The 17,089-nt window shown below is 46.0% G+C and overlaps 1 protein-coding gene across 1 annotated transcript in view; it reads right to left on the bottom strand.

Annotated features, from left to right (window-relative positions):
- Nucleotides 1–1,799: 1,799 nt before the first annotated feature.
- LOC116943668 (guanidinoacetate N-methyltransferase-like) overlaps nt 1,800–17,089 on the bottom strand; it is a 37,179-nt gene continuing 21,889 nt past the window's right edge. Inside the window, exons 3-6 of the mRNA XM_032956719.2 lie at nt 16,725–16,788; nt 13,471–13,538; nt 12,432–12,542; nt 1,800–7,715 (exon numbers count right to left, since the gene is read on the bottom strand). Coding sequence (XP_032812610.1) covers nt 7,575–7,715; nt 12,432–12,542; nt 13,471–13,538; nt 16,725–16,788 — 384 coding nt within the window. The 3' untranslated portion in view covers nt 1,800–7,574. The remainder of the gene's footprint in view (nt 7,716–12,431; nt 12,543–13,470; nt 13,539–16,724; nt 16,789–17,089) is intronic.

The raw sequence follows: 17,089 nt of genomic DNA, 5'->3' as shown, positions 1-17,089 counted from the left end.
GAGTGAAGATCTGATAGGTAGTGATTCAAGTTGCAGTTTATTGGCAATAGCGTTCCAGACCCTGGGGGCATCAATAGCAATGGCCCTTCCTCCGTTTTTTGTACGGCAATAGGGAATGTGAAGTTGGTACATGAGCGAAGACCTGAGGTCAAATTTGTTCTTTGAAACAGGAGATCCAGTAGGTAGTCTGCGCATTTTTTTGTAAGTACATCGTGAATAAATAAGATCTGGTGCACAAGCCGGCGAACATTAAGAGATGTTAAGTGAAACCCAATGTAGAGATCACAGTGGTGAGTCCTATATGGGCAGTTCAATGCAAATCTTAAGGCCGAGTGATAGATGGAATCAAGCTTCTTCAGTACAGTACTTGGGGCTGATTTATACACGATGTCACAGTAGTCAAGTATAGGCAATATGGTAGCTTTTATCAATTCCAAACGGAACATTGGGGGGAAGCAGTGCTTGTGTCGATACAGAAAACCAATTTTTATTTTAGTCTTTTTACCAATATAATCAATGTGATCTTCAAAATTAAGTTTTGAATCCAGGATGACCCCAAGATACTTATAGATCTTGACTTGCTCTATTTGATAATTATTTAAGGAATGTAATTGGGGAAAAATAACTTCCTGCTTTAGTCCCGGTGAGAAGCATAGCACCTTGGTTTTGGAGGTATTCAGGACTAGTTTAAGAGAAACTAGCTGATGTTGTAGTTTGTTGAAATCACCCTGGAGCTTAGCAATCACGTCATCCGGAGAGCGGCCAGAGTAATCAGTATCGTGTCATCTGCAAAAAGATTTACCCTGGAATGATCCAGGTCAGTGCCCAAGTCAAGACGTGTTCGAGGTCGTTGCGAGGAGCCAGGAACGTGTGGAGTTGGAAGTTGGGACCCAGGGAAGGGGGAAATTAGCACCAGGCTTGGGGAGCCTGTGGGTGTGCTAGGGACCTCCCCAGTACCCTTCCCCTGGGGTGTGGAGTGTAGGCAGTGAGTGGGCAGTACACGGAGTCGTGTATGAAGAAAAGTCTTTAATAAAACAACTGGCGCAAGCCCCTACATGAAGATCTGCCTCCGAGTCATCATTTACACCTCAACATATATAAAAGGCAAATTTGTGAAATGTTTAGCATACTTCCCGACATGCAACAAACTTGAAATTTGACATGTGAGTAGTTTCCAGACTGTACACAATGCAAAACGTTTAAAAATATACTTTTGTTTTGGGGGGGAGGGGGGCGCAATAATGGATATATTTTGCACGGCAAGTGAGCGGTGACGTCATATGCATGTCACCTGCATGCAGAAGCGTCATGCAATGTAACTGCTGACGTCACCCCGCACCCACCCTCTGCGCAGGCCGTGTATTAATCCAAGTCTTGGGCGAAGCCGGGTAGTAAAGCTAGTTTAATTTCAAGCGATTTTTCCATAATGCGGTGTTCTTCAGGAATGCAACTACCACGTTATAGAACAGACTATCTGCCGGGACTGTAGAATCTGCAATAACTCCTACTTGTAGCCCTATTCTTCCTAGTATCCACAAATATCTGTAGTCTCCCCGTGGATAAGTGGAGTCAATTCACAAGATTACCCTTTGCTGATCATAGCATCTTCCTCCACATCACCACAAAGAGTTCTATCTACTGTTTTTATGGCATGGCCATGCACCCTTGGGAAAAAAAAAAACCTGTTCTATAAAATGTGGGCAGAGCAGAATCTGCCCTTCAATGTTTTGCATTCTGTCGGCGCGTTTCGTGCCAAGAGTTAACCCACAAGCAACACCACGCAAAGACATGAAAATGTGTAAGGGACTACATTTTTTATTTAATTTTCAATGCAAGGTGAACACTAGCTGATGCACAGAGGAATATCAACGTGTGCAGTTCCATGGAGCAAACTGGACAACATCACGCAGCAAAAGGATCATGTTCGTAGACTGCTCTCATCAATCGGGCACGTCTATGAGTGAAAAAGCAAAACGACATTAAACAACACTCGTTTTCATCGTTACAAGCTAACTGTACAATCACATCTAATGTCTATTATTATTTTTTCTCGCGCACTACATCTTGATCGCCAACAAGAAGCTCAACAGAGCCCTTTCTATGGCCTCAGCTGCTCACGCATTAGCACCATTCATCAGTGTCTCATTAAGCTGTTGTGAAACAAAAGAATACAACACACGTCATGTAATTAAAGTACAAAACTAATTTCTACAAAATTACAAGTTCATTTTGAAAACTGCTATCTTGTCCTGCACACGTTAAGGTAAGCAGTTTCTGTAAACTGACGGTTATGTGCAACATGCTGCCCTGTCATGCTAACACCTGCACAGTACACGGCAACTATTATTAAGCCAAGGATCGAGATCTTGGTGAAATTGAAATATAACTTTTTTTTTTATAAATAAAAGAGCTTAATTACTTTTAGCATATTCACAATGTAGGTACAGGAATTCGTATATTTACGAACATTCGACTTACGAGCTTTCAGAGATACGAACAAACCTGTCTATGTCCAGTTGCCTGTTCAGATCGAGAGTTGTAAGTTCAACTGCCGCGCAATAGATGGTGGTGGTATCTACATCTGCAGAACATTAATAACCAGTGGAATCTCCAGGAGATTATACGTTTTAAGTAACTCCCCGTGTTTTGTGTACATGCCGTGCAACATGTTTGGAATTAACAAGAGTAAAGTTGGATTTACGAACACATCGACCTACCAACAGACCTCTGCAACCTAACTCGTTCGTAAGTAGAGGAGTGCCTGTACACGAAATGTATGTAAACCATTTGAAAGCCTTTTGTGACAACGTACTGTTTTGTTTTCCAAGGATAACTTGACGTAGTAATGTAATTTCAAATTAAATCGGGTCATTAATGCCACATTGTCCATACTTCATATGAATAATATACAGACCACCAATAAAGTAAATCATAATTGATATTGGGGGCATATCGCAGATCCTGTCATCTGCGGATATACGTTCCATAAACCGCGAAAAACGTGCAGATTACATTTCCGTTAAAAATATTCTATTAGATATTTTAAAAGTCCGATATAAAACAAAATAATTATTTCCTTCATTCAGACCTTGATCCTGGCTTTTCATGTAAAGTTTCCCAAATGTGACCCCGACTAAGTTATCGGTGTCGTGTCACACAACTAAGAGCAGTGGTTGCCACCCTTCGTGTTTGAGAATGGTTCACTGAAGCGGGTATCACAGAGCTACTACCCTCTTGAGATGCCTGCAAGTGACCGCTGGTCCACACACAACAGGGTGCAGCATTTTCCCACCCGCCTCTGTATATGAGAGTGGGTGGGGTTCGTCGAATGACAGTGAATACAATATATATTTTTTATCCTCGGAGCAGGAACTTGTCCAAATCGGAGTGCAGAAACAATTTTTGATGCGATGTTTTCTCTCTTTGTGCAGTCATTGTTGACCGGGATGAGACAATCAACTCACTACGGCTTGAGAACTCAGTTTAATAAACATGGGCAACTGCCTGGATTCGAATCGAGGACCTCAGCTATACCAGCTCAGTGCTCTGACTTCTGAGCCATCCGGCCACTCCCTTGATTCTCTGGCATTAATATTAACGGACAAGACAGACTTACGCAGTTCAATGTAATGCCACAATGTCCACTTAAAATGATCTGTGGTACTGTATTACCATACGTAATTTTAATGTCTAACATTAATACAAAATATTACATAGTACCTAATTTGCTTTAAAATACTGAACACTTAACAGCGTATGCACAGGCATGTACAACTGCACGTGTAAATACCGCTATAAAGGGAGAGTTAACAGTGTTACACTTTAATACGTGACTCTTACCAACTACTCGACGAACTACTCTACTTTGTTATCCCCCTCAAATAGAATAATAACGACAGTTAGAAATCGGGTTAAAACATCGATACGCTCTTATACAAAATACTGCTTTTTAAAATTGTAAAAATACTATTTGCTTAAAATGACGCGAGTGCTATTGTGTTGCAGGAGTGGAGTGTTTCGAGGCAGAAAGTAAGTCTCTTGAGTGGAGCAGTGGTGATAACCAGGCCAGGGGTTTAGAATCTGGGGGGTAATTCCACCAATGGCTGAACATACGTGCTGTATGCAGTGCTAGAATCGCCATTGCTCACACCACCTTTGAAACACTACAGGAACGTCTCGCTTTAAAAGTTGAAGGGAAACAATTGTGAAGAGCATGGGCGTGCAAGAATTTACTGAACAGCATGTGTAAATAATTCCCGACATTGTCCCTGCATGCGGCTGTGGTCGTTTCAGTTTACCGAGTTTCATCGCTAAATCAAAGTATGGGTTGACCTTTATTGCGAACGTGTTGGGGATATTCTGTCCCCATTTTGGCTGGCATCTCTCCTCTGAATTAATGCGCTGTCTCGGGTGGTGAGACGTCTCAGCGCAGACACCATTCACACTACTGGCAGCCGACCATGTGCGGTACAAGATGACTCAACGCCTGGCTCGGCGATGGCCATTTGTTTGCCAGTAAGGGAGTCGGGGGAGATTCTTGCTTTAAGAGTAATTTTTCAAATTGGGCAAATTTGAACCAGGGTTGACATTGCATATTTCACAGTTATGTGGGGGAGGGGGGAACCAGGATAACCCACCCAAAAGTAACCCGTGCAGAACAGGGGAAGAACATACAAAATCCACACACAGAGGCGCCCAAGTCAGGAATGGATGCCCGGGGATCATTTTGAAAGTGGATAAAGTATGATTCTGCTCATGTGTGATCTAATGTCTTTTCACCTCGGCGTGCATCGTGCTATATAGGTAACAAAAGTTGCCCCTCCAGTGAGTTAATGCATTGTCACGATCTTGATTAATAATTTGATTTACGAATTAACTTTTTATGTTCAAATTTTAATGTCTCTTTATTGTTTCTCGTTTTTTTAGGTCTCACTTGTGTTGCTTTGTCTGCCCAAATTAACCGAATTGTAATATCAGCATATCTTTGGCAAATCATTTTGTGGAATTGTAAATACAGTGAGCATATTCTTTGGGTCTTTCGGTAAAGTCACGTAGATAGGTTCAAAAAAAATAACAAAAAAAACTATGACCGCTTGTGTTGCGATCGAAACGTCGTAGTTTTTTTTCTTTGAACCTATGTGACTTTACCGAAAGACCCAAAGAATATGAATCCCTGCTGTCACGAAAGCTTTAAGTCAAAAGTGAGCATAATTGTTTGTTACCAACGCAATTCGATGTGCATATCGCGATAAGAGTTCATTTTAATCAATGAATTGGTGCATTGCTCCATGCCTAAATTTTGTACAACCACCAGCAGGAAGTTGTTTCACTTCCCGTTAATCGACAAAACAAGTATTTGGCATGAGGGTATGTTTCTTAGCTACACAAATACTACTCATGTTTTGTGTATACACTATTTCACTACAAACCTTCTGTCACTTACCTCCAACAAAGGCGAGAAGACAAAGACGAGAGGTGTGTGGAATGTGTAGCAGTTCGTAATGGATGTTATTTGGTTCGATACAAAGTACTACTGTATTGGCTTTCGCACCAGGGAAAACATTTAAGTTCAATTATGCATAGCCTCATTTGCAAGTTAGATGGGGGGTTTTTTCCACACACCACGACAACACATTACGGATTGTTTTTAAACCACCACTGGGAGACTGATTATAACACTCGCCGTACCTTGAATCGTTGATGAGCAGTCAGGGGTCTTTCAGCCGAAAAATACCACTTTTGCAATCTCTACTTTTGTTGTACCTTTTACAACCGTACTACACACGTACTAAGCTTAACCACTAACATACAAGTCATACGTAAGCCATCAATCGGGAATATAATTAAAATGTACGAATATTATTAAAGTAAAATAACCTCATGATGCAAATAGTTCAAGAATAAGGCATCAAACAACTCCATCAAACAACTTCTTTTTTACGTGTTTGAAATTAGTTTATATTTACAAAATTGGGGTCCGTGCAAAACTATACTGCCTAAACTAGGAATACACTGACAACGAGCTAACGTACAGAGCATATGGCCCCTGCTAGAGTAAAATGAGGTTTCCATCATAGGTTTAGTGAAAAACGCTTAAAACAAGTAAAAAAATACCGTATACGGTATTACGATTGTGCTCGCCATGGTAACAACATGACCTATGAGCATCCTGCACACGAGATGTGGTTCCATCTGGTGTCCTTCGAGTTGTCGATTTCCTCTTCTCCCTGTGCTCCAGATAAAGATCACCCAACTATTCTACTTAAAGGTCTACGTTTTCAAACAAAATAAATCCAACATTTTACAAAATTACTACTGAAGTCTCACGTCTATACTTATTAGCTGCACATTCAGTATTTATTACACGATGTGTTGTTACAATCCATGCAACCGTGGCTCCATGTTACCGGCAGCAAAAGTGAAATTCTGGTTTTGGGAATTAGCCTGATGTGTCTGCCGTGTGATATACACTGCTCACACACCGTGGTGGCTAAATGAGGTCACCTGGATTGGTCAGCCACTTGTGGTACGTGTGATCAGTATGAAGCTCAGTTCAAATATCAAGCGTACCCCGGTAACTCGATTTACGCCGATTAGTTATTACGTTCATCATAAATTAACACTTTTTTCTAATTACGTCTCGTTTGCTCTAAATTGTACTGTTTTGGTGTTGGGGGGGGAAATCAAAACACCTGCAGTAAATTCACGTCTGCATTGTATACGGTTCCAGGCCATTTTCCTGGCTGCCACGTTGCATAGCCTCGCCACTCGTTTACAAACCAAGCCGTGAAGTTAAAAACTAAACGTACGTTCCACCACGCTTCGGCCTGTACTTACCGTACGTACTGTGCATACGTCCTCACGGAGGGGGGGGGGCAGCTGCGCGCACTGCCCCACCCTCACCCTTCCAGTCACCCCTCCCCCCACATCCTCAACATCTCAGATTACCTGTCTACTTATTATTCTCCATATTTATGCATGACAATATCTTGTTTGTGCTGGAAAGTGTTATTTTAGTCGGTTTTGGGTCAAAAATATTTTCTTAGGAACGCATTTTCGGTTAGATAATGGGACCTTATGGGAATATACGTTTCGATACAGTGCGATGTTTCACTTTACGTTCAGGTTTCGAAAAACGCAACCCTAACGTTTATCGAGGTATGTCCGTATCATGATTTTAGGGTTTTTATACAGCCAAAAGCTAGTAACCTCAATCACGCTACAGCAGAGGGAGGCAACATCAATCCTGTGATGTCATCTTTTGCTATAAGAGCATGGCAGAGAGCAGTGAATATATCTGATATGACAACACAATCGCCGCCATTGTTGTTGTTGCCAGAACCAGTAGCACATAACACCATGACACTGCGACAGCAAAGCGGCAATACATTTATCGTTTTGTACGAACTGCAGAGTGACAACGGTGCGATGCTGGAGATGACAATCTCCCTCTCGTAGCATCGGAGAAAATCGTTACACGTGGACCAGGCTTAACACACGGCAGACATAAATCTTGGCAACAAACCAAAGTCGCACCCTGGCTGCCTCGAGCTGCCTGGATGCCGGCCAAATGCCTACAGCTTGACGACAGTAGGGGCGATCATCTTCGCGTGAGAATAGTATCTGCAGTCGGCAGGTGGAACCAAGTCCATGACCTCGGTGCTGATGTTTTCCCGCTTGAACTTGGCCTCCTCGAGTCGAGGCAGCTGTGTCTCCTGCGTGGACACAGGGAGCAGCAGTCACGTGAGGGGGTGGCGATGTGGGGGGGGGAGGCCTTCATCCAACATGGGACGCAGCGTTTGTTGCCAGTACGTATCACTAATTATCAGCAGATATGTTACAACAAACGAAGGTTATACAGCAAAGTACACCAGCGGGTACGTAATAAAGACGTGTTAGTGCAATGGGAAGATTTTCTTGCACCGGGCTAGTATTAAAGAAGGATAAGGTATTAGGGTAAGGTATTACAATGGGCATGTATAACCACAGATACGAGTGTAGCGCTTACTGTTGTACAACATCTACAACTGCAGGTGGGCACTTAGTGCACACGCCATTGAGCCCTTGAGCATATACACGGGTGTGCGGCAGGGCGGAGGAACTGGGGCAAGGATCACGGTCGACCTCGTGGGGAAGCCCCTGGAACCCACTGGTGGATTCGAGAAGGGAGCCACGACTAGAGCGGATCCAAGCCACACCAAGGGGAATAAAAGCAGCAGAGCGCTAGAGCTCCAGGCTGCCGGTTCTGGGAGTGGACTCGTCTCGTCGTCGCTGTCATTGTCGCCGCCTTCATTGCTGCCGCCTTCGTCCGATCATTGCGCGGCCAGACAGTAGTTGGTCATCTCTGTTGACACCGTCGGTGCAACGTGGACGGGTCGTGCGGCAGCATGGACGTGAGAGAGAGGGGGCCGGAGTTGGTGGTGTAAACACAACAATAAAATGGCAGGACGGTGCCTCCTGCGACCACCTCGTCTCCAACTGAGTGTGTGTGTGACGCATGCCATCCGCACACACACACAAGCCTCGAGCAGAAGGAAGAGAAGACCTATGACACTACATCTGGTGTCAGAAGTAGGGTATTAATAAAGCCACCTGTAGTGTCGTCGGGACGAGGACGGTGAGACGGTCATCCCTCCGACAACCCCGGGAACCGGGATCCCAGTTACGAAGCCCATTGGCTGCTCGGCAGCGGAGGAGCTGCCATGGATTGGCGGGACAGCTGCTACGCAAAATTTGCGGGGTGAGCAGCTACACATCCGCGAGGGGAGAGTGGCTGGGCATCAACGGTGGGAGTGGCTATGCAAGGAGACGGGAGCGGCTGGGCATCGACGGCACTAGTGGCTACGCGAGAAGGTGGGAGCAGCTACGTGTCGATGAAGAGAGAGCTGCTGGGTGTCGACAGCGCGAGTGGCTACGCAAAACGGCAGGAGTGGCTGCGCGTCAACGACAAGAGCACCTGTACGATGACGGAGAGAGAGCAGCCAAGCGTTGACGGCAGGAGCGGCTGCGCATCGACGGTGAGAATGGCTGTACGTCGACAGGGAGAGCGGCCGAGCGTCGACGGCGGGAGTGGCTATGCCAGGTGGCGGGAGTGGCTGCGCATTGACGGAGAGAGAGGCTGCACGTCGACAGAAAGAGTGGTTGCACGGCGACGGAGAGAGAGAGCGGGGGCTGCACGTCGACGGAGAGAGCGGCTGAGACTTTCCCATAGTCACGCACCGACCAAGCAGCATGGCGGATGACTGCCATGTGGAGAGGGGCACGGGCTGCCACGAGGCGCATACCCCAGGGAACGGCGCGGAGAAGATCAGGAAAAACCAAGCGGGAGCTTCCGTTGGAGCACGCACATGGTGGGTGCCATTTTGACGCTGGAGGACCTTCCGTGGCCGGCGGACGCCATTTTCAGGCGAACGCGGGAGCGAGCGGAGATGGTACAAAGAGTGACGGAGCTGCAAAAAGCTGCTCCTGATCTGGCATGGGAGGTTCGCACAAGATTTCTCCAGAGTAAACGGATGGAGGACGAGACGCCCTATGCCTTCCAGGCAGTGCTGCTGGAGCTGGGACGTGAGGCACTCACTTTTTGGTGAGGGGGCGCTCGACCTTCGAGTGGTGGAGAGGCTGCGGGAGCTGGCAAGAAAACTGAGGGTTGCCCTTGCCCATTGTCTCTTGGCTCTCTGGATTCCGGAGGTGCAGGACCCCGCTGAGACGGGGGTGACCGGCACCATGCACTGGATCACGTGAGCTGTGTCCCGGTATGGGGGGACTCTCCCTTGCACTGAGAGGGGATCTGAAGGTGAGGGAGTGTTGGGGCTAAGGGCCTGGGTCAAAGGGAAATTGAGGAAGTGTGTCAGTTGCGGGGGGGGGTGCCGTGTTGTGTGGGGAGTGTCGCCGATTCGTGCTGCAGAGTTGCCGATTCGTGAGATCGGGGGCGCCGCGTTCGGGTGAGTGTTGGTTTGTTATCGGGGGGGGGGGCACCGGCGAGTAGTGAGATGTTTTGTTGATTGCGGGGGATGCCGCGGTCGTAACGTTGATGTTCCTCGAGTTATTTGATTTGCCCTGCCTGCCTACCGTTTTCAGCTGCTGTATTGATAGCTGGGACGGCTGTCTTCTTAATGGGGAGGGGGGTGATGTCGTGACATAGCGCTGACTGTTGTACAGCAGCTGCAACTGCAGGTGGGCATTGAGCGCACACGCTGTTGAGCATATACACGGGTGTGCCGGCAGGGCGGAGGACCTGGGGAAAGGGTCATGGCAGACCTCGTGGCGAAGCCCCTGGAACCCTCTGGTGGGTTCAAGAAGGGAGGCGTGGCTAGGGCAGAGCTGAAGCCGTGCCAAGGGGAATATAAGCAGCAGAGAGTGAGAGCTCCAGGCTGCCGGTTCTGAGAGAGTGGACTCGTTTCGTCGTCGCTGTCATCGTCGCCGCTGCCACCTTCGCCTCTGCCACCTTCGCCTGATCATTGCACGGCCAGAGAGTAGTTGGCTGTCTCGGTCGACGCCGTTGGTTATGGCCCTCAACTCATCACAAGGCAACGATCATTCAAACGTATTTGCCATAAAAAAAGTTATGAGGATGGAGGAGCAGATGACATGTACTAAGCAATTAACTCACTTGAGTATGGGCAACATGCACACCGCCATAACTTTAATGCCAAGTTGGCCAAAAAAGGTGGAGAGGTGAGAGAGGGCGATCAGTAGATTTGGCATCAGTGCAGGGCAAGGAGGGAGAACATTCGTTTGCAGCCAGCATGGACGTGGAGATTTAACAAAACGAAGCAAGACAGACAATGGACACGAAGAACTCGAAAATGGAGAAATTGCTAACAAAATTTACTGGAACGCCATGCGTGCAGGATGCGTGTCAGCACTATGGCGGCAGCATTCTTTGTTGCAAGGCCCCGCGGGCCACTGGCGATTTCCTGGTGGCCTTCAGTGCGGCCCCCCGACAATACACAACAATGTGAAAACACCCCCCATCATCGTGCTGCCATCAAACCCAATGGTTTAAAATGTGTGGCGGCTCTCATACTGATGTCTTATCGGCAAAAGTGGCTCCCCTCTGAAAATTAGTGAAGAACACTGCTATATGCTATATGTGTGTATATATAGATGTACTCTAGGTGTGTATATGTGAATTGTGTATATCGGCCTAGATAGGTGCCTGGTAACAGCACTTGCCCCGACAGTCTGTTAATAAATCTTGACTCAAAGCTTTCGTGACTGCAGGAATTAATAATCTTTCGGTAAAGCCGTGTAGATATAAAAATAATAAAAATATCACGACGTTTCAATCACAATACAAGCAATCGTCATCAGGTGAAAAAATATATATAGCGGGAGAGCTGGTGAAGCAGGATGTTATATAGGTTTGAGATGGGTTTAACCCAAGGGTAAGTGGGTGGGGCTAGAGATGGAATTTGCATGTAAATGTAAGATCGGAGCGCTGATATACCTCCACGACGACACAGCTGTGGAGGTGGCCATTGTATTGTGAAATATTAGCATGTCAATGTAAGTAAACCACCGCAACGGTGGCTTTGTTAGTGAGATATCCAGCTCGTTACAAAACGAGGGACACCGCCAACTCGAGGACAAGGAGAAACGGTGGCTGTGTTAGTGATGTTATGTAGGTTTGGGTTTAACCCAAGGGTAAGTGGGCGTGGAGGTATATCAGCTCTCCGATCTTACATTTAAATGCAAATTCCATATCTAGACTATATAACATCCTGCTTCACCAGCTCTCCCGCTATATTTTTTCACCTAATGACGATTGCTTGTGTTGCGATCAAAACATCGTGATAATTTTATTATTTGTCTATCCACATGGATTTACCGAAAGACCCAAAGAATAGTCTGTTAATAGGCTACACGGGGGATCTTTGTCTTTTTGTGAATGTCTGTATACTCTATGTGTATTGTTATTGCATTTACGTAAATAAATACAATAATCACAGCCCTTTGTCAATCCACTGGCGGATGAAGGTCTCCACAGGTCATGTTGGTTATTTGATTACACTTCACTACATCTGCACGTGCAGGTTGGTAATGGGTGGGGAGACAGAACTGAAATAGATATCGATTGCTCATCGTTAATGTTAGCGAGAGCCGAGAACTCAACACAGGTGCCAGGTGAGTCGCTGCACGTTGCCCAAGTCACATCAGACCTTGTTTACGATTCCTCAGATTTTGCGTAAATGCCAAATATCTATTCGGTATAAACGTGTGCGGCGGTGTAAATGCATTTATACCGAATCAACCAAACCACAGAAACTCATTTGAGATCCTAACTGTAGGGGGAGAAACATTCCGAGCCATCTCCATAATTGTGACTTGGCCAATGAGCCAGCAGTCTATTTAAGCTTACAGCACACACTACCTGTTTATTGACGGTGTGACATGTGCAGCCCTCTGATAGTAAGCACTAAGCGGTCTACCTGGAACATCTTGTTGATGTCGGTGAACTGACTCTTCATGAGCTCGCCCCAGGAGGTGAGGTTGCAGTAGGTCAGCACACCGCCTGGTTTCAGGAGGTCATAAGCGTAACCCTGCCACATCAAACACAACTTTAGTGTGCAGCGTGTCTCTGGCAAGCGCAGAATATTGACTGCACAGTACAGTCGCTGTGTTGTAGCCTCATACACATCATGGGCAACTGGACAAGGAACCCTGAATGCAGAATAATTATAATTAAACTGCCCCCCCCCCATGCTCGAATGAGTGTTGGGCAACCCAGATAACTCGGTGCACACCAGACACAAGGACATTTAATATCAGGGGAGGGAGGGACCTTGCATGGTGGCATCTGGACTCAAAAACAATGTGTGGTGGTGATGGCCTAACACACGGTACACAGCGCTACTTGGGCACCAATGCACCAGACACGCTACCCAGCAGAGCAGTGACCCGACAGGAACTGGTGTTTAAGTCGAGCTCAAATACCAGGAAGCAGCCCTACACTTGTACACAGGACGGCGCTGCCAAATTTAGCCTGGGCAGACGATTCCCGTGTTCGACCTGTGATATGTTGTAACGGTTTCAGAGTAGCCCAAGTGTCTACAATTGACACAGATGCTGCCAGGGCCATTGAGGTAGACACTGCTCTGGTCGAATGATAAAAAAAAACTGAAGACTCACAGAATTCAGCAACCAACTCTCACTTGTCCCGCACACATAAAACTCATACAACCGACACAGGCGCAGGAGCCAGTGACTGATGAAAGTGCCAAGTTACTTTCTGAAGGAAAAGCCAATCACAAATAATAGGATCATAATGGGCAGTTTAAAAGCACTGTCTATATCAAAGCACCAGCCATTCCACTAGTCACACAAAATCCAGCAGGCTCAACAGGCTGGGAAAAGTAATGCTCACACGAAATCGCAGGATCTCAAAGATTGCCAACATTTCAAAATATTGAAGTTCTTTTCAGACATAAAGTAGATGATAATGCTACTCATTTAGAAAATCAATATTACCTGAATGAAGTTGAACTGATGGGTGTGCCAGGTCTCCTCTGACAGAGGGTAAGTGTCGTACAGGATCCCTGTAAGAGGAATACAAAGACAAAGATCCCTCATATAGCCTTATCAGAAAGTTGGAGCAAGTCCTGTTAGCGAGCACCTATGAAGGTCGATACGGCACACGAGGGGGTGGGTGGCCAGCACCACACCTGGCCGTCTTCGAGTCCCCAGTGCTGATGTTTACAGGTACTCATTTGAAGTTGAGTCGATCTTGGGGAGGCCCAGGACCGGTTCAGATAATCGTCACTAATGTTGGGCCGTGAGCAGGAATCGAACTCGAATCGCCGAGTTCGTAGCGCAGGGTGCGAACCGCTACACCACTGCTCCCCACTGAAGAGCAATACACAGATTCACACACACACAGGAATGGCACTTCGTGTTCTTCCTCTCTCATTTGGCAGGTGCTTTCTATTAATGCCCCATTACCCTGAAGCTGGAAACACAGCTCATGTTAACCAGCCCTGCAATCGCTTGCTCACACAAGTGCTGGAATAATGGCCTCCATGAGAGAACCCCTCCAAATGGTATTTAGTCTACTCTTCCACGCTGGCCGCATGTCTTGGAAAAGGCGGGAATATCCACACACACAATGGACTGTGCTGCCCCCATTTATACTGCTGAGAGGACAGTACCGGGCAATTTCAAGATCTTTCAAGATCTTTGGATTCATCCTAAATATTTATGTGTATGAAATACATTATATGTTTTAAATTGCCAGACAATTCACCACATTCAGGAAAATGACACGAATGCTTCATATATTTGTCCTGCAGAGGAGAGGGCAATTGTTGCAAATTTAAATCTTATTTCCATACGCTTGAGGCTGATGACTTTACAAGACGGAATGCTGTACAGAGCAATTGCATTTTCTTCCCTGTGCTTGGCGAAGCCCCATTTGTGCCCACGCTTGACATTTCGTCTCCGATTAGCACGGCTGGCTAGGTACGGTGCGAAAGAAGTTCAACATACATACATCTGTTCTCACCACATCCCCCCTCATGAGATACAGTGAGGGAAATAAGTATTTGATCCCCTGCTGATTTTGTACGTTTGCCCACTGACAAAGAAATGATCAATCTATAATTTTAATGGTAGATTTATTTGAACAGTGAGAGACAGAATTACAAAAAGGTCCAGAAAAACGCATGTCAAAAATTGTATAAATTGATTTGCATTTTAATGAGGGAAATAAGTATTGGACCCCCTCTCAATTAGAAAGATTTCTGGCTCCCAGGTGCCTTTTATACAGGTAATGAGCTGAGATTAGGAGCACTCTTAAAGGGAGTGCTCCTAATCTCAGCTTGTTACCTGTATAAAAGGCACCTGTCTACAGAAGCAATCAATCAGATTCCAAACTCTCCACCATGGCCAAGACCAAAGAGCTCTCCAAGGATATCAGGGACAAGATTGTAGACCTACACAAGGCTGGAATGAGCTACAGGACCATTGCCAAGCAGCTTGGTGAGAAGGTGACAACAGTTGGTGCGATTATCCGCAAATGGAAGAAACACAAAAGAACTGTCAATCTCCCTCGGCCTGGGGCTTCATGCAAGATCTCACCTTGTGGAGTTGCAATGATCATGAGAACGGTGAGGAATCAGCCCAGAACTACACGAGAGGATCTTGTCAATGATCTCAAGGCAGATGGGACCATAGTCACCAAGAAAACAATTGGTAACACGCTACGCCGTGAAGGACTGAAATCCTGCAGCGCCCGCAAGGTCCCCCTGCTCAAGAAAGCACATATACATGCCCGTCTGAAGTTTGCCAATGAACATCTGAATGATTCAGAGGACAACTGGGTGAAAGTGTTGTGGTCAGATGAGACCAAAATGGAGCTCTTTGGCATCAACTCAACTCGCCGTGTTTGGAGGAGGAGGAATGCTGCCTATGACCCCAAGAACACCATCCCCACCGTCAAACATGGAGGTGGAAACATTATGCTTTGGGGGTGTTTTTCTGCTAAGGGGACAGGACAACTTCACCGCATCAAAGGGACGATGGACGGGGCCATGTACCGTCAAACTTGGGTGAGAACCTCCTTCCCTCAGCCAGGGCATTGAAAATGGGTCGTGGGTGGGTATTCCAGCATGACAATGACCCAAAACACACGGCCAAGGCAACAAAGGAGTGGCTCAAGAAGAAGCACATGAAGGTCCTGGAGTGGCCTTGCAAGTCTCCAGACCTTAATCCCATACAAAATCTGTGGAGGGAGCTGAAGGTTCAAGTTGCCAAACGTCAGCCTCGAAACCTTAATGACTTGGAGAAGATCTGCAAAGAGGAGTGGGACAAAATCCCTCCTGAGATGTGTGCAAACCTGGTGGCCAACTACAAGAAACGTATGACCTCTGTGATTGCCAACAAGGGTTTTTCCACCAAGTATAAGTCATGTTTTGCAGAGGGGTCAAATACTTATTTCCCTCATTAAAATGCAAATCAATTTATAACATTTTTGACATGCGTTTTTCTGGATTTTTTTGTTGTTATTCTGTCTCTCACTGTTCAAAAAAACCTACCATTAAAATTATAGACTGATAATTTCTTTGTCAGTGGGCAAACGTACAAAATCAGCAGGGGATCAAAAACGTTTTCCCTCACTGTACACATGACCGTACGTATGTTGAACTTCTGTTGCACCGTACGTAGCCAACCATGCTCATCGGAGGTTCGGGGGAACGACAACAAACTAAACACAAAATCGGTTCTAAAGAAATTCGTTTTCAATCGAGATTATTTAAAGTGCATAGCTTTAGTGGCTTCCTATTATTGGAAGGAAGAGCTCTCCAGATGGCCGCAGAAGCGCATCTGAAAACGCGCGATGCAGTGACCATCTTGGTTTGATGGTTAGCCAAAAGCTGCTGTGTGGATAACGTATGTTGCCGTTTGTATTCATGCAAAAGGAGGGTCCTGTCAGATTATTGCAGAGGGTGATGCTGCTGTTTGTAATCATATCTGAGAAATTTGCAGGTAATGTTTCAGCATTGAGATAATTGGCCAATGTCAATTACACTAGTATGGGTTTTTTTATCTATTGGGAGGAAACCAGAGAACCCGGTGGAAAACCGTGGAGAACAGGGGGAGAACAACACACGATGCAGAAAGGTACCGACGTGGGGAATCAAATACAGTACAGGGCTTTCTTGCTGTGAGGAACAATTGCCACCACTGTGGTAGCCTGCCGCCCGATATGAGTGTCTACACCTAATTACCGTCAAAGTGTCCTTTCGGCAGCGTAGGCACGACGTCTTCCCACAAGCCCTTCAGTGGGACCACCTGAAACAACAATGGCATCGCGAATAAAGTGGCTCTGTCTGTTAAACCGTGCACTGGCTTTACCATTCCTGGGAATGATCGCGACTACTGACAAAGCCACATCGCACAATTCAGTTTTATTATGCTTTAAACATCAATTTAAATGTCCATGCTTGCCTACTTTTTTCAGTTATAGACTTGCATGTTATTTTTTTTTCCTTCTATGAAACAAAATTACTGGGCACAGGGCCCAAATACCCAAAATATCAAGCAACAAACAGTACGACTATCAGATATGTAACAGTTGAAATATTTGGTTAGG

This window comes from Petromyzon marinus, chromosome 18, assembly GCF_048934315.1.
Source record: "Petromyzon marinus isolate PM22_M1 ecotype Great Lakes invasive population chromosome 18, UKy_Petmar_22M1.pri1.0, whole genome shotgun sequence".
NCBI lineage: Eukaryota > Metazoa > Chordata > Hyperoartia > Petromyzontiformes > Petromyzontidae > Petromyzon > Petromyzon marinus.
This window is presented reverse-complemented; position numbering and strand designations above follow the sequence as displayed.